Source organism: Erythranthe guttata, chromosome 1 (assembly GCF_056151865.1).
Source record: "Erythranthe guttata isolate IM_541 chromosome 1, IM_541, whole genome shotgun sequence".
In the NCBI taxonomy this organism is placed as follows: domain Eukaryota; kingdom Viridiplantae; phylum Streptophyta; class Magnoliopsida; order Lamiales; family Phrymaceae; genus Erythranthe; species Erythranthe guttata.
In genome coordinates, this window is record NC_142533.1 from 2,790,336 (window position 1) to 2,807,250 (window position 16,915).

Genomic DNA, 16,915 nt, shown 5'->3' on the forward strand with positions numbered 1-16,915 from the left:
ATATTATTTGAAGGAAGCAAAATAGCCACGTCATCAATGATATTATAGTCATTACTATGGGTGCGAGTTGTGAAGGAATTTCAAATTTTCGCCGGTTCCAATCCGAAAAGTTTCGATTTTGGGAAAACTTTTTTTATTCTGACTTCTGAAATTCCGATTTCTGATTTTTTCCAATTCTTTTGGATTGAATTTGGTATTATATAAAATAAATTTGGAATTTCCGATTCTCGATCCGAATTAATCCGAAAAAATCCATTTTTTTTCCAAAAAATACACTTATAATAATATATACTATACAATACTTATTTTTCCGAAAAATACATCTATAAGTTTGTTTTAGGATTTTGACATAATGAATTCTTGTTAGAAGTTTTACTGGATATTATGTTATGTTTATTTTTATTTACTTTTTTTAACTGAAATTTAGTAGTTATTAGTTTTACTTTTATCGACGTAGATGTTCTTAATTTTGATAAGTTATGAACATTTTAGAAATATTCGGCTAAGTATTGAAATTTTAAAGTTTATGTGATTTCCGATTTTTTTTTTCGAAATTCCGAAATTTCCGGGTTTTTTGAAAATGGAACAACTTTTAGATTCCGAAAATTTTGGAATTGAAATGGAATTGATTTTGCACTTATGAATTTTTTTGAAAATTTTCCAGAAAGTCTAATTCCGATCCGATCCGATCCGATTCATTCGACTTTCACTCCTAGTCATTGCACACCAATTGACTAGTAAACTTGGACTAAAAAAACTCATTTTTCCATTTAAAAAAAATTCAAAAATATTATTTAAACAAAAACATTTGAAATCTCGACGTTGACTACTGAAAAATTCGCATCTTTTTGAATCTCATCTTCCTCTTCTCCATTGCTCCCTCTCAAACTTCCATTGATTAAATTAATTTCAGTTTTAAAATAAATAAATAGATACAGTGATTTTGCATATATATGTTGAATATTTTCTCGTGAATGAATATTCCTTCCCACCAACAATGGTGCCAAGAGAAGAAAAAGCAAAACGCAGTTTTGGCGGTGATTTTGATTCTCCTACAGCTCAAATAGTTTCTGATTATCCATCTGCTGCTAATGATTGTACAGTACAACCATCACTGCACACTCACCACAAGGTACAAATCACACACTCGCACACACATGTACGCAGATTCATATGTAAATCGATTTTGCTTGAATTTTTTTAGAAAGTTCTCTCTGTTTCAACGCTTTTCTCGATCTCTACTCAATTTAGGGTTTAATCACCCATTCAAACATAACTTTCTCATTCCGGCGATTTGATACCACTAATTGCAGAAATTGAGGGATGCAGAAAGTAGTACTCCGGCGGCAGAAAGCGGCGGCGGCGGCGGCGCTAATTCTACCTGGAGCAACGAAACCCCTTCTCCCAGAGCCGGCGGCAGTCGGAAAATCTCGATTATACCCCTAATCTTCATCATATTTTACGAGGTGTCAGGCGGACCCTTTGGCGTCGAAGACTCCGTGAAAGCCGCCGGACCACTCCTCGCACTTTTAGGGTTTCTGATATTCCCATTGTTCTGGAGTGTTCCAGAAGCCCTAGTAACAGCAGAGATGGTCACAATGTTTCCTGAAAACAGCGGCTACGTTGTTTGGGTCTCCTCTGCTTTAGGACCATTTTGGGGTTTTCAGCTAGGGTTTATGAAGTGGATCAGTGGAGTTGTCGATAATGCGCTTTACCCTGTTCTGTTTCTTGATTATCTCAAATCAGGGATCCCTGCATTGGGGGGCGGTCTTCCTCGGGTAGCGGCGGTTCTTGCACTGACGATTGTCTTAACGTACTTGAACTACAGAGGTCTGTCGATTGTTGGGTGGGCGGCTGTAGTGATCGGGATATTCTCGATTCTCCCTTTTGCTGTAATGGGCTTCGTTTCGATCCCTAAGATGAAGCCTCAGAGATGGTTAGCTGGTGATATACACGCTGTGGACTGGAGTTTGTATCTAAACACTCTTTTTTGGAATCTCAACTATTGGGACTCGATAAGTACACTTGCAGGTACGGGTGTAAATGAATCAAGTATTTTGGGCGCATGGTCTTTTAAGCTTTTTTTCATTTTCATATTCGAGCTTTAAACTTTGTGTTTGAGCTTGGTTTGATAAGCAATCGACTCGAGCTTTAATCGAGCCGAATTTCGAATCGAGCTCGAGTATCTTGATTTTTTTTTTTCACATATTTATTATTTTTCTTTCCTAATCGAGCGCGAGTCTGAACTTCATAGGTTATGGAACGAATATATGTGTTCAAATTCCCTGTTATGTTAACAAATCTAGCTTTTAATGACTTGATCCCGAATCAAGTAGATTTAATTTGATTTTTTTATCCTACTTGCAGGAGAAGTAGAGAATCCGAAGAAAAACTTGCCGAAAGCTCTGCTTTACGCGATGATTCTTGTTGTTCTCGCGTATTTCCTCCCTCTATTAACCGGAACAGGTGCTATTCCCCTGAATCGAGAGCTATGGACCGACGGTTACTTCTCGGAGGTGGCTAAACTGATCGGAGGAGCGTGGCTGAGCTGGTGGATTCAGGCGGCGGCAGCAATGGCCAACATGGGCATGTTTGTGGCGGAGATGAGCGCCGACTCTTTCCAGCTACTCGGCATGGCCGAACGAGGGATGCTTCCGGAAGTTTTCGCCAGGCGGTCACGCTACGGTACACCTCTAGTCGGAATTCTCTTTTCTGCCTCTGGTGTGCTTATGCTTTCTTGGATGAGCTTTCAAGAAATTGTAGCGGCGGAGAATTTTTTGTACTGCTTTGGAATGGGGTTGGAGTTTACGGCGTTTGTGTGGTTGAGGATTAAAGCTCCGTTTGCACCGAGGCCTTATAAGGTGCCCGTGGGGAAGGTGGGGGCTGTTTTGATTTGTGTGCCTCCGATGGTTTTGATGTGCATTGTGTTGGCTTTTTCGACGCTAAAGGTTTTTGTCGTGAGTGTTGGTTGTGTTGGAATTGGGTTGGTTTTTCAACCGTTGATGAAGTACATCGAGAAGAAGGGTTTGCTAAGGTTTTCGGTGAGTTCGGATTTGCCGGATATTCATGGTGCTGCTCCGGAAAGTGAAATGTTGATCGGCTCGTTTATCGGTCCAAGAGCGAATCGATGAGTAATATTAGACGATCAACTGAATTTGAAAAGGCAGGCTATATTGTCTCTAAATTGTCCCAATTCATACGTAATTCTGGTTCTACAACCTCTCTCTCTCTCTCTCTCTTAGAAATACGTATCTATATATTATATATACACATGCACATACACAAATGCAATACTCATAACATTCGTCTACAATATTGAAAACCCTGAAGAAATTTTTCATCACCTGTATACTCCATGATATATGGCGCCTGCAAGAACCCACCGCCGCAAACGGGTTGTCAGAAATAGCCTACCACCGCCTGGATCCCCAACCCCCGCCCTCCCCAACAATATTCAAATTGATAATTACACCATCAATATTGCTGACGTCAGCAGCAGCAGCAACAACATGGGCCCTGCATCCCCGTTCATCCCTTCATCCACGGTCGCACCGCGCCCCGACCATCACAAAACAGCTGTCGACATCAACGAAGACAACCCAAGCATGAAAGACATTGCCGAGGATCTTTACAAGAACCTACACACCAGAGAACTTGAGTAAAGACCCCTCACGGGCTACATCAACAAATTCCAGCGCCACGTCATCAGTGCGGTCGACCAGGCCTATTGCGTCGAACACGTCGTCTACATGGCGGACAGCCTCGGTCTCCACCCGGACACCCTCCACCTGGCGGTCAACTACCTCGACCGTTGCCATCAGAAGCCCAGATCAGCTCCAAGTCCAACCGCGGTTGACAGAGAAACCTAGAAATCAGATGATCCAAATTCGATTTCAAAGGATTCATCGACCGCAGCGGCGGCATCTTCTCCCGCTATGACATCATCAGAACGGAAGACTTGATTTTGAAGTTCCGAAACTACGACGTGGCGGGCCCCACTTGAAGAAGTTTCTTGGACAGATACGTGAGGGTGGCGTATTTAGGCGGGATAATTAGGGTTCGGATCGAGAGTTTGGAGAGCATGGCTAATTAATTGTCGGAGCTATCCCTTATATCGTACGGTATGACTAGATATTTGCCGTCTATGGTGGCGGCTTCTTCGGTTTTCTTGGCTCTTTGTATTCTTATTCCATGGGAAAGGCCTTGGAATGCGACACTGCAGCACTCCACGCTCTATCAGCCGTCAGATTTACAAGACCGTGTGACGGATTCGCATCGATTCTGTTATTGGAAAAACGGCTCAGATGATATGCGTACGATCGCGGTCAAGTACAGCCAGGATACGTATGACAGTGTCTCCTTTAGAACCATTCCGGAAATTATACCTCCCGTTTATTTCGCCATTTTTTTCTAGATATATGCATACATCTAGAAATTGGAAATTGGAAATTTCGTTCCAACTTTCACCCCTACTTTATATCAACGCACATTCTGTCGTAGATTTTTTTTTGTGTAACTTGAAATACGAATATACAGTTTCTTCAATTAGACGATGAAGGGTCTAATTGAACTCCGGCCGATTTAGGGCAAGTGAGCCTAATAAAAGTTATAAAACCCCTTTTCACTTTGTGAACAACGAGTTTGGAGATCCAAAATTGAATTACTTCAACGACGATTGTGAGTCTGATAACGGGTTCGGAGAGTACTACCCCTATGGATTTTATGCATTACACTCGAAATCGAAATTGGGTTTTTTTGTAGGATGATCACGACTTTGGGGAGTATCACGAAGATTATACATTAAAAAATCGCAATCACTTTGATGACGAGTATGGAGAGTATAAATTACAAAATCGCCATCACCGCTCGGAGACTCATTCTCCTAGCCCTAGTAGCAATGGGGGCCGCTCCAATTCTGCCCCCATTTCCGAGATTCGTTTCCTAGCAACTAGAATGTTGCATTAAATTGATTTTCATCTCTGCAGAATGGAAACGTATAAGGGTCGTCTAGTCAGCTCTTAGAACCTGCAAGAAACGTAAAGAGAATGCACGTCGATAAGGAACGATAATATTTCTACTAAAGCTCGACAATTATATATCTAATCGTAACTCTATCAGATATACTCAATCCATTTCCATCAGAGAAAAAAAAAACTAACAAATAATAATTTATTGCATCGTACCTCTATCCCTAGGAAAGAAGCCGCCACTGACTCTTTGCAAACAGCCGGTAATATGTTCAGCCCGGGGAACCAACATGCTCTTCACGTAAGCCAAACTTCTTTGGTTCTCCGTCGAATTATCGTACTCGAAACCTGAAAACGATGCGCTTTGACTTTGACCTACACCGGGAATATTATGTGAATTAATTTCATCCCACCCATCTCCTGCACTACTACTTCTGCTTCCATTCCGAATCCCGGTTTGAGCAAAATCGAGTGCGCCTTTCTTTGTCGCCATAAAAGCTACAACAAATATAACGAGTTAACGCAATTAAGCACGCGGAGTTATTATTATTTTTTTTTTGTTTTGATAAAGATATAAATTCAAGTGTGTTAGGTACCACTGTGAGGAACTGTAAGTAGATAACTGGCGGGAAAGCCAATGCCGATGCCGAGCAAAGTCATCCCGATGTGAAATCCGGCACCACAGCCAGCTCCGACGTAGCCGATTACTTCAGGGCCGAAGCCTGGGCCCCAACCTATGCCGCAGCCGATGCCTACTCCGATACCCCAAAAGGCTCCGTATGTCGGATGCACGGGATTCCACCTCTCGTATCTCTTGAAAATTCCCTTTATAATCATATCTACCCGAAAATTCAAACTAAAAAAAGAATGAATGAATTTACAGACCATAAAAACTGCGTGATGATTCAACAATTAGCACTATTTACTTGCATAATAAGTTTTCTCTTCGATAACAAAGGCATCAATTAGAAATATAATCATCACTATTTCGTTTTTGTCAAGATTAATTCTTGTGTATTAAAACAGACAAACACACACAAGACACGTGCAGATACAAACTTATGCATTTACTCATACACAGAGAACCAGCATCAAACACCTTGTGTGCACGAACAAAAATCCAACTAAAAACACAACCACGGCAAATTTACGTGCAATAACGGCATTTGTTCGTTGATGAATCTAGAATCTAATAAATCTACGATAATATTAGCAGAAAATCTTGAAAGGAAAAACCTGGAATTGCAGGCTCAAGCATTCATGGCCACTGTATAATTGTAAAATGGATAAGCAGCGGAGTTGTTTTCACTTTTCAGTTTCTTCCCACTTGAAGATTTGAGGCTGAAATTGGGCGAAACTGTATGGCCCGCACTGCAGTTGGACCCGACCCGACTTCGTACAAATCTTTGATGATAAATGTGGATAATGGTCCACATTTAGATGATCCGATTAAGCCCACCCGCTCATTATTCAATACTATTATTTTTTAATTATATATTTCTTGTAAGCCACACGATTTTACGAGGACCCGCTGAGATAAGGTCAAATTATGAAAACTTCTCTTCTGTTTGGGTCATTACAATTATCTATTAATTATAAATATTCTTATACGTCCACATTCGTGATGTCAAATTTAGTAAAATCTTTGAGATTATATGGAATAGGCTGCGGCTATATGCAAGACTAATTCCACTTGTGCAAGATCAAATTAAAATTTTCAATGTATAAATACTATAATACCCTTATTTATTAAAAAAATAAAAAAAAATCCAAATATGCAAGACCAAAAATTCAAAAACACAAAAAACTCTATCACAAGACCAACTATCATCTTCTCCATCTTCCAAAACCCACAAGACCTTTCTCCTTCCTCCTCCATTAACCCACAAAACCTAGAAATTCAAAATCATCAAAACTCAACAAATCTTACAAAGATGGCAAGTATGGAGTCATAAGACATCAAAATAGAAGATTCTACAATGGAAGAACCCAAGAATGTATGCATTTAAGGGGCTTTTTAGCTAGAATATCGATTTTCCAAAAAAAATCCCGCGCAGACGAATTCGACATGTAGATGTCGAATTTTACAGGTAAAAATCGACATTTAGATGTCGATTTTCAGGTATAAAATTCGACATTTAGATGTCGATTTTGAGGTATAAAATTCGACATTTGAATTTGTGCTATAAATTCGACATGTCAATGTCGATTTTTACCTATTAAATTCGACGCTTAAGTGTCGCTTTATAGCATAGTTTTTCGACACCTTGGTGTCGATTTTTTTTTTCTCATTATTTGTATTTGGTCTTACATGAGAAAAAAAACACAATTTAATTTATGGGCATACTTGTCATTCCATCTTAATAAAATAGAATCTTTTAGAATCTTTCTTTAATTTGGTCTTGCACAAGTGGAATGAGTATTGCATATAGCCGCAGCCTATGGAATATTATCAAGTTTGTACCCGTTTTATCTCATTCAATCTCCATATTTGAAGTAAGATGATCATAAGATATGTTTTTCGGCTTGTACTTATCAGATTGTGGTTCATCAGAAACTGCATTTCTGCACAAAACGAGTACAAACCAGAGACTGAAATCTAAAAGATTATGTTGAATTTGTTACCCTAAGAGTGGACGTGTAAGAATATTTATGGTTGACGAATAGTTCTAATTACCTAAACATGAAGGGGTTCTTTGTAATTTGACATTACCTCGTGAGTTCATAATTTACCATATATATTTTATTTATTAAAAATTAAAAATAATATTCTATATGATTATAAATCATACAAAACGACACCGTATGCAGCCCCAGCGGCCATCCCCATTTTAATTCCCCTTCTACAAACTTTTTTCAAATCTCAGAAATTTGGCGCCTCTACAAATTCACCGTGTTTCTCACTCTACGGAAAATCACCCACAAACAGATCGCAAATTCCAAAGAGAAAAATTGAGAGATGAGGAGAAGAGCAACGAAGAAATCATCAGCAGCCAATTTTCTAGCGTCACCTCCCCCACCGCCGTCGGCTACAGCAGCGGCGACCAGGAGCCCCACTCCATCACCGGCCGAGTCTCCCGCGGCAAAGTTCGATTTCGATCTGAATGGATTCGCTGACATCGCTGCGTCACTGAAGAAGAAGAGCAACAAAAATGGCGGCGCAGGCGCATCAGGTTCGAAGAGGATGCAGCCTACTCGATTCTCCACATCGCCGCCGCCGCAGCGGTCGCTCAAAAGTTTAAACACGATTTCGGATCTGAAAGATCTGGCGTCCTCTAACCTGGAATCGGTCAAGCTCCAGCTGGAGAGATCTCATTCAGAGATTTTGAAGGATGTTGATGCGTCTCAGTGTCGCCTTCAGAAGCGCCTCAAGGTTCTCTCTCTCTCTCTCTCTCTCTCTCTCTCTCTCTCTCTCTCTCTCTCTCTCTCTCTCTCTCTCTCTCTCTCTCTCTCTCTCTCTCTCTCTCTCTCTCTCTCTCTCTCTCTCTCTCTCTCTCTCTCTCTCTCTCTCTCTCTCTCTCTCTCTCTCTCTCTCTCTCTCTCTCTCTCTCTCTCTCTCTCTCTCTCTCTCTCTCTCTCTCTCTCTCTCTCTACGATCTACATATATGTAGCATTTAAGTACAATTTTATTAGATTTATATTTCTGATTTCTCTATTGTGTCTGGTTTTTTGTTTTTTACGTCCTTAATTTAGTTCTGATTTTAGATCTTGCTATGAATATATGATCATCATTTGTGAAATTACTAAATTAGTAATTCTAGGAATACGTAATACGACTCGTGTTTGTTTGATTTGTCGAATGACCTGCGATCTGAGATATATCTGTAATATACATGCGTAATTTCTTATTACGATTCGTCATTTGTAGAATAATAAAGCACCTGCTCAGTTTTTGAACTAAGTTTTTCACCCCTGTTTTTGAAGTGCTATTTGTTTACGATAATGTCTTCTGCTGGCAGTTTGAAGATACTCGATGCTTATGGATATGATGCTCTGGAATATAATGATTTCATAGTTTATATAATCATGCAGAAAGCCGTAACTATATATGTCTTAGATTTGAAATGTAAAAAAATTACAAGTTTGTGAGCTTAGAATGTGAAGTTTTTTCATGAAGATCTCTGCGATACTGTGTTTCGAGAAGAGTAAAGTAAAGCCTATTTGACATTATATAGAGCATCTTGTAATTACAGCCTGTCTTGCTAACTGTCTCGATTTCTGGATTATGGAGGCAGAGATGAACATTAGTTCGGTGTTCTGTTTTTTTTTTTTTTTTTTTAATCCGAGAACTGAACAATGAGAGATAAATTGTGTGTTTATATGATGTTGAGTATCGATGTACCTTTTTAAATGGGTCTGTACAACAATTGGAATAGATTATACACTAGTACTGGTGGAGAGCATAAACTCAATTTGCAGAAGTTATCGTGTTGTATGCATGTGATGAACATCAGAGATGAACATTGGATTGCATGAAGTTCATTAATTATCAAAACATGTGAATTATAAACTTCACTGAAGTTTGAGGAAGTAAACGGCCATTTTTCACTGTTTATGTTAATTAAGAGTTGCTGGAGTTCATTTTTTTTCTCACGCACGATGGCATATGTATCTGTGGAGGTCTACAATAAACTTGTTAGACATCTTTCTTTATAGAAACATTGTTACATCGTACTTCTGCCCTGTCTAAATCTTTAATTTGTTTTTGTTAACTTATGTCGGATCTGGTTCCTGACATTGCCATAATCTGTGTCCTAAATTTTCCAATATGATAAGAGAAAGTGTGCGCATCTTTGTTTTTGTAACAGATACAGAGTCAAGCATGTGAGCAAGTAATGAACGAGGCAGAAAAAGAATATAAAAAGATGTCGGATCGTATCGAAGAAGGTAGAGAAGCAATGAAGGTAGGTACTCGATTCCAATGTCTAACTTGCTCCAGGTAGATTCCTTTTATGTCTTAACATCTGTCCATCTTACCTGTGGGTTTCGTTTCAGGCTTCATATACAGAGTTTATAGCAGAAGCACAAGCCACTGCATCTCGCCGTAAGTTTGTTATCTCTTACAATAAATGAACTTAAGAATATCGTTTTACCATGTCTGACAAGCAGTTTAAGTCCAACCATCTGTTTTTTTTCCTTTTATTATGGTTTAGCATCTCTCTCTCGCAGAATTTGTGGTTTATTTTGCTAGAAACTTCAAAACGTAAATAAGAATTATCGCTCAACTAGCTAAACTAAGCACTTGATAAGTTCGAGTGGTAGTACAGCAACGCTGCATATCTTCTCCGTCACATTGTATAAAGTTCATTGTCTGGCATAATATGCTAAAGAAAAATAAGATTTCAAGTCTAATTAATTCTTTCTTGTTTTCGAGAGTTTCAGTTGTTAAAACATCTATTCCCGAGCTTGCAAAAACTTCTGAGAAAGGCATTGCTTCACTTCAGAGCCGTTTTGGCATCCCATCGACTGCAGCTTGACATGCTTGCTGAAAGTTCTTAGGTAAGGAGTCCTTCAACTTTTCTGGTCATTTTGTGATTTTTGTTAATTGTGTGCAAATTAGTGGTGCTGACGTGCATTGAAATGCTATCCTTTGTATCAGATATTTTAAATCCTGTTCTTGAAAACTCAATATGAAATTTGCACAGCTTTTAACCGTATTATATTTCATTAGTTATTATATGGACTTAGAATAAAAGATCCCATTACATGATTTGGTTCAAACTTTGATGTGAAGGGCTTTATGGTAAATAGCTTTCTCCCATGGATAATATCGATTTTTATTTTAGTACATACACTGTCAACAGTTCATTTTCAAGTTAATTATACCTTTGTTAATTAACTCAAACATATCTAGAATGAGTTGAAAGATGAAAATAGGATGCAAAGTTGACGTTTTATTTCGTTTGCGTACCAAGATGAAACGACAGTCTCGAGTTGCATACCCGGTGGTGCATACTCCTAGCTGACGATGATTTCCATGTTAAATATAATATAACCATCTACCATTGAAATACTTTCCGATACTTAAGCATTGCCTGTCATAAATCAGAACTTAATCAATACGATCGCTACATTAAATTCTTGCCAATGTTCTCTTTTGACAGGATTGAAATGCACAATTTGCTGGATAAGTCTGTTGCAGCAACTTAAAAAGCTTCTCTACTTGCAAGGCTGAGTCAGTTAAACTGCTTTCATTCCTTTCTATGGTAAAAAAAAAACTACCTGCCTTTTATATATATATATATATATATATATGCAATGGATTAAAAAAACCGAAAAAAAAATAAAGTAGTTGAACTAATAATCCTAATTGACACTACATATATTCCTGTATAGGTGCTTATAATAACTCCTTTGACATGCTAGAAAAAAATTCTATACTTGGAAGAAAGTCTGTGAATTCTGTGTAGTTACTTTTCAATTTTTATTTCTTGTCATTTACTTAAAAGATAAGGGGTTTTGAGTAATAGCATATCAGAAATTCTTAAGGGTATAATGGTAAATGTACACTCCCTCTCACGGAGATAAGCTTCTAATTGACTGACAATTCCCACCAACCATTTCAAAACACTGTGTAAAAAAAACTCAACTGAAATTAATTCAGTTGGGTGCACACCAAACCATGGGAATCCATACCTATGCAAGAACACCTCCTTTGCCATTATTACCACCTTCATTAACCCCAACCAAACACAGAACCCAATTCCCAATCCTTAAACCCACACTATCCAAAAACCAAATCAAATCAACACACTTCAATTTAGTTTCCGCCACTTTAAATTCTCCCAAAGGCTTTGGACCAAAGAAAGTTAAAAATTCGAAGAAATCGAAAAAAAATTACGAAAGCGAAGACGAAGACGAAGAGGAGGAAGAAAATGACGATGATCGAGAAGAAGACGTGATTCCGGAGATAGTAACAAATCGAATGATGAGCAGAATAGGGCTTTCTGTTGGGATCCCACTTTTTGTAGGGCTGCTATTCTTCCCATTCTTCTACTACCTCAAAGTTGGTCTGAAAATCGATATACCGACGTGGGTGCCGTTTATCGTGTCGTTTGTATTCTTCGGGACTGCGCTTTTGGGGGTTAGTTACGGAATTGTGTCCGCTAGTTGGGATCCGTTAAGGGAAGGCTCACTGTTGGGTTGGAATGAAGCTAAGAAGAATTGGCCTGTTTTCTGGCAATCTATTTGGGGTGGTTCTAATAAGAAGTATTAGAGTTCTCCTCCTCTTAGCTATTGCATTTCTTTTCTTCTGGTTTGTTCACATTCCCTTTACCTTCTTGATTTTTAATTTTTTTTTTTTAAATGTTGGTTTATGTTATATGTGCCGTTTGCGTAGATGTTGCATTCGATGAAATACATCGGGGTGATCTTGAATCATTGATCTTCACATAATAACACACTATATGTGTGTTTAGTGGGTAGTTATTTACGGTTAAAAATCATCCGATACGTTATATCAGGTGTAGCATTTCATTGATCGTTAATAGGGAGTGTTTCATCTAACGAATGAAAAATAATGGCTTTTAGCAAGGGCCAGACAATTTTTCCTATTTGGGCCTTGATATGAATCAGTAGACATTCATTTTAATTGAACATGTCCTAGTTTATTAAGGCTAATTCAAAGATTTAATGGGCCTATTAGCTTGTTCCTACATGGATGAAAAACTCAGCATAACATATATGGATAGGCCCAACAACCTACCACTCGGAATGTAATTAGTGTTATCATACGATGAACGAAAACTTCTATACACACGTGTTTCCACGTATTGGAAGCTTAAATGCCATGACATCTGTCGAAAACGTTTTGTGGTTGTTTCCGTAAATAGTTAAAAGTTTCGGGGACGTTTCTCGTAATAATGAGAAAATGGAAAAGCGTTGAGGTAATACGTGATTGATAGGTTGGTTGACTGTGTCACTAATACTCGATAGATATTGGTCCATACATATATGTACTGATTAACGGTTAAGCTATATATCCAACTCGTGAATGATCGACTAATTGGTGGTTCCAAATAACACAGTTAACGAGTGTTACACGTTTTTTCATGTTCTGAAAATACCTAGGATTGTGTTTAAGATTGTTGAAGAAGGAAGATCAACATTCAAGATGTGTTGACAGTTAGTCAACGAAATAAGTCTGTGTTGACTAGTACATTGAACCGTTTGAACTAACCCGTCGATTTTGAACCGTGGATTGATGGATCGTGGAAAAAAAAGCAGAAGGGCAAAAAGGTAAATTTGGATCTCTTAATTACAAACAATATTATAGTAGTAATACTATCTTTTCGTACACTGTTTCTCTCTCATGTATTCATTCGTTAACACATCTCTCTTCTTTTAACAATGCTTAGCAGCAGAGTGTTTTGAACTTACTCTGAAAAGGAAAGCATATTAGCAAAGCAATTTTGATTCATTGGGAATAGGTAAAGAGATTGATTGAGATTTGAGTATATATATATATATATATATATATATATATATATATATATATATATATATATATAAAATATTGAGATCTACACAAGGTAGGTAACTTTACAGATTGATGATCAACAATTGGCTTTTCTAATCTAAACCTTTTCATTCCTTCGTGTTATGAAACATCCACTATTTGGGCAATTTTCTTACAAAAAAAAGAACATTCTTAACGTTAAAACAAAGTCTAATCTTCAACAATTTGCTTTAATGCTTTTTTCATGCTACCCCTAACAACCCTTTATTAATAATTAATCACATTCAAATTTATAGCTTAGTAGATTTTGTGGGTGCTTTAATTTGATTATTATTGCCTACTTTACGCTATGTGATTGTGCGAGCTTCAAAATTGATATGCATAAACTTACGGAAAAGGAGAAGATAGTTTCTATTGGACTCTTAAAACTACTAGTGGAGCCAGGATTTTAAGTTCGCACAGAATTTTCGAGTTCATTTATCTGAATATAGATTTGAGCCCGTATGCAGGTTCCGCCACTGCTTCCAACATTGTACTTTTCTTTTTAAAACTATGTGTATGCAAATGTTAATAAAGATAAAAGAACTTCTCATGTGTTCTTTGGTCGGAAGCTTGTAATAATAATATTAGTGGTTATAAATTTAACCTAGAGAATGGAGTTAATTGTTAGTGCTTTGGTCGTATGACAGAAAAAGCTTTCATTCACCTGATTTATTTTGAACTCAATCAAAAAAGGCTTATACTATGCTACACGGGGTGAAATACACCGGATAGATCTTTACTATTCATATACACACAAACACACACACACCCATATTGGTGTGTGTAGATCAACGGTAAAAAATCACCCAGTGTAACCTTCACCGGATGTAGGATAGAAATAACCATCAAAAAATTAACTTCCAAACAGCTGCAATCAGTTTGGAAAGAAAGATCAAGAAGAAAGCTTCAAATGAATTTACATTTAGACTCCTCTCTCTCTCTTTCTCTGACTAGCTTAAGCCCTCTTACAATAACACGTGGCAAATTTCAATTCGTTAGAGGGGGAAAGAATTATTAACTTGAAATGGGAATTTTGTGTGTCTCGTTATTCCAAGCATATATTTCTTTGCTTAAAGAGATGGTTAGCCCCTGGAATAAAGCTAAAAGAACACACCACAAAACTGTGCTTAAAGCCCACTAAAAGCACATTGTTCTTGCCCACTAATTACAAAATAAACACCAATTTATTATAATATATAGGCTAAATTACACTCATCACTATACCCTGAAATAAGGTCAAATTACAAAAAGACCATCTTGTTTGAGTAATTACAATCACACCTCAACTATGAATCCACTTACACATCCACTCTTGCGGTGTCAAGTTTAGTGAAATCTTTTACATCATCTGGGATATCTCCAATTTGTACCCGTTTTACCCCATTCGAACTCCACATTTTGAAATGAGATGATCATGAAACGTGGCTCTTTGCTTCTAAATATCAGATTTTGGTAAATCTAAAACTGCATTTTTACATAATACGAGTACTAAATAGAGAACATTCCACAGAATCTAGAAGTTTCCGATGAATTTAACACCATAAGGGTGGATGTGTAACAAAATTCCTAGTTGAGGGTTGGTTATAATTTACCCAAACACGAGGGGGTGTTTTGTAATTTTACTTTACTTCAGGGTGGCCGTAATTTACCCCAATATACATATTTTAGACTTTAATGTACCCTTATCGGTCGACCAATTAACGAATTTTCTTTCATTTAGGTGTTTTCATTAATTTATTGTGGGAAAATAATATTATATCATGCATGTGTCAAAATTAAAAAAAAAAAAAAAAAAAAAAAAAAAAAAAAAAAAAGCAGCAAAAACAGGGTAAGAGAACAAAACGAAGAGCAGTGCTGACAACCGACAACAGCAGGTAACACCTGAGGGTGAAAAATAGAGGATCACTGCCCAAGGATACGTTATCAGTGAACTGTCACGGCCGGTAGTCAGTCACTATATATGTATTAAAAAACAAAACAATTTGTTGTGTGTGTGCACGTACAATTGCGTGTCTTTGTTATGCAATATATTGTATGTACAGTTTGCTGTGTGTGTGTGTGTGTATGCATGCATGATGATTCTGATTCTCAGTGTGAAAATGGCATTGCTTAGTGTTGAGGTAAAGAGACAAAACACACGTAAGAATCGAGATTCTTTAATCGCTACTTTCTTTTTTTCTTTTTTTTGCAGATGATAAAGTGCTATTCTTCGAACCACGTTTTTTGTTGTTGTTGTGTACTTTTTACTCTATAATAATGCTACTTGATAATTGATATGTTTGCAATAAACATTATTAATTTTTTAATAAATAAACATTATTTTGGTAAATTATCCTAATAGAATTTGGATAAGGATAATAATTAATAAGGGCAAAAATGTCAAATGCACTTTTAGCTATTTTTATGCTAAATTGCTAATAAACCAAATTACGATTAAACCCTTTTTGACGTGAATTCAACTTGTCGCGCAATTAATGTTTAGAACTTCATTTCGATTAAGTTTCTTTACGGAATCTCATGACGTATGATAGCTCGTAACTAATTATAGCTTGTGTGGGTTCTCGTTCTCGTATTGTTAGCTTCTAGCTCATTGTCTAGTTAAGTTTCGCTATTGAATCTCTTGACGTGTGTTCCTCTATGATATATGATTCTCGTGGGACCCCTTATCTTGTAACTAACTCCTACATGTCGTGGATATCACTTGACTCGTAAATCTGCGCCTATTCGGTTCCTTCCTTTAGCTCGATCTTATATTTGTTTCAAGTTAAAAGTCCACCATTTGGATACATATTACGTCCATGTTACACCTTCTCGAGCTTGCACGTGGCAATCATCATGGTTTCCGAATTAGGCCACATCACCGAGTATAACATATTTTTGATCCGTTAATTAGAATATTTTATCGTCTAATAAAACACTCATGTCGATTTTATACCTAGTGAAATCTATCGTTTAGTTTTCCTCGTTTCATTACACGTATATATGTGCACATGTGTAAATTATGTATGAATCTTATGTTAATGTTAAAATAATCCAATGAATTTCATCGATTGTAATATAGAACAAACTGGTAATGAACCCCATCGTTTTTGCTGCTTATATATGGATATTTTGAAAGAAATGTTAAATAACAAATTTTAAATCAGATAATATTATACGTTTAAACTTTAAATTGAAAACAACAATCTTGATTTATTTATTTATTTATTTTGATAATTAACAAATCTTGATTTGATTGCTCGTGATCTTTCAAAATCAATTCCTTAAACTCATGACTTTTAGCACACAAAAAAATTTAATTTGAGCCATCATTGGCAATGATCCACCATGTTAATTTGCAGCCAACGAGTGGAAGACACGTGTCATTCTTAACATGCACCCGGCCACACAAATTCCTTCAAGTAGACAGGTGGGCCCGGTTTGTCTACCCTAATCACCACAATTTCCT

General features: G+C 37.2%; 4 protein-coding genes across 8 annotated transcripts; 3 read left to right on the forward strand and 1 right to left on the reverse strand.

Moving 5' to 3' along the window:
- The first annotated feature begins 810 nt into the window (after nt 1-810).
- LOC105957868 (putative polyamine transporter At1g31830) lies at nt 811-4,633 on the forward strand. The gene is made up of 3 exons (XM_012981843.2): nt 811-1,132; nt 1,314-2,031; nt 2,368-4,633. The coding sequence occupies exons 1-3, from the start codon at nt 998-1,000 to the stop codon at nt 3,129-3,131; spliced, it is 1,617 nt and encodes a 538-aa protein (XP_012837297.1). The 5' UTR covers nt 811-997; the 3' UTR covers nt 3,132-4,633.
- A 7-nt stretch (nt 4,634-4,640) lies between these two features.
- LOC105957958 (cadmium-induced protein AS8) lies at nt 4,641-6,432 on the reverse strand. Of its 5 annotated transcripts, none has more exons than XM_012981949.2 (4): nt 6,204-6,432; nt 5,564-5,823; nt 5,184-5,465; nt 4,641-5,025 (listed from the first exon to the last, which is right to left on the reverse strand). In XM_012981949.2, exons 2-4 carry the CDS (start codon nt 5,802-5,804, stop codon nt 5,012-5,014), a joined length of 537 nt encoding a protein of 178 aa, XP_012837403.1. In that variant the 5' UTR covers nt 5,805-5,823; nt 6,204-6,432; the 3' UTR covers nt 4,641-5,011. The 5 variants fall into 5 exon arrangements, with proteins under 5 accessions (XP_012837403.1, XP_012837402.1, XP_088672982.1 ...); XM_012981948.2 differs by having other exon boundaries at nt 5,564-5,806; nt 6,204-6,383; XM_088816856.1 differs by having other exon boundaries at nt 5,564-5,806; nt 6,067-6,219.
- A 1,370-nt stretch (nt 6,433-7,802) lies between these two features.
- LOC105957959 (uncharacterized) lies at nt 7,803-12,290 on the forward strand. The gene is made up of 5 exons (XM_012981950.2): nt 7,803-8,340; nt 9,776-9,871; nt 9,963-10,011; nt 10,350-10,466; nt 11,072-12,290. The coding sequence occupies exons 1-4, from the start codon at nt 7,927-7,929 to the stop codon at nt 10,442-10,444; spliced, it is 654 nt and encodes a 217-aa protein (XP_012837404.2). The 5' UTR covers nt 7,803-7,926; the 3' UTR covers nt 10,445-10,466; nt 11,072-12,290.
- On the forward strand, nt 11,590-12,290 carry PAM68 (PAM68-like protein (DUF3464)). Its single transcript, XM_012981951.2, has one exon. The coding sequence runs from the start codon at nt 11,590-11,592 to the stop codon at nt 12,181-12,183; it is 594 nt and encodes a 197-aa protein (XP_012837405.2). The 3' UTR covers nt 12,184-12,290.
- Nucleotides 12,291-16,915: the final 4,625 nt, after the last annotated feature.

Excerpts from the sequence above, each read along its gene's own strand:
- LOC105957868 (XM_012981843.2), top strand. The coding sequence starts at position 998 with ATGGTGCCAAGAGAAGAAAAAGCAAAACGCAGTTTTGGCGGTGATTTT. Across the intron at positions 1,133-1,313 it reads CACTGCACACTCACCACAAG|AAATTGAGGGATGCAGAAAG; the intron begins GTACAAATCACA and ends CACTAATTGCAG. Across the intron at positions 2,032-2,367 it reads CTCGATAAGTACACTTGCAG|GAGAAGTAGAGAATCCGAAG; the intron begins GTACGGGTGTAA and ends TCCTACTTGCAG.
- LOC105957958 (XM_012981948.2), bottom strand. The coding sequence starts at position 6,225 with ATGCTTGAGCCTGCAATTCCAG. Across the intron at positions 5,807-6,203 it reads GCTTGAGCCTGCAATTCCAG|ATATGATTATAAAGGGAATT; the intron begins GTTTTTCCTTTC and ends ATTTTCGGGTAG. Across the intron at positions 5,466-5,563 it reads ACTTACAGTTCCTCACAGTG|CTTTTATGGCGACAAAGAAA; the intron begins GTACCTAACACA and ends TATTTGTTGTAG.
- LOC105957959 (XM_012981950.2), top strand. The coding sequence starts at position 7,927 with ATGAGGAGAAGAGCAACGAAGAAATCATCAGCAGCCAATTTTCTAGCG. Across the intron at positions 8,341-9,775 it reads GCCTTCAGAAGCGCCTCAAG|ATACAGAGTCAAGCATGTGA; the intron begins GTTCTCTCTCTC and ends TTTTTGTAACAG. Across the intron at positions 10,012-10,349 it reads ACAAGCCACTGCATCTCGCC|TTGTTAAAACATCTATTCCC; the intron begins GTAAGTTTGTTA and ends CGAGAGTTTCAG.
- PAM68 (XM_012981951.2), top strand. The coding sequence starts at position 11,590 with ATGGGAATCCATACCTATGCAAGAACACCTCCTTTGCCATTATTACCA.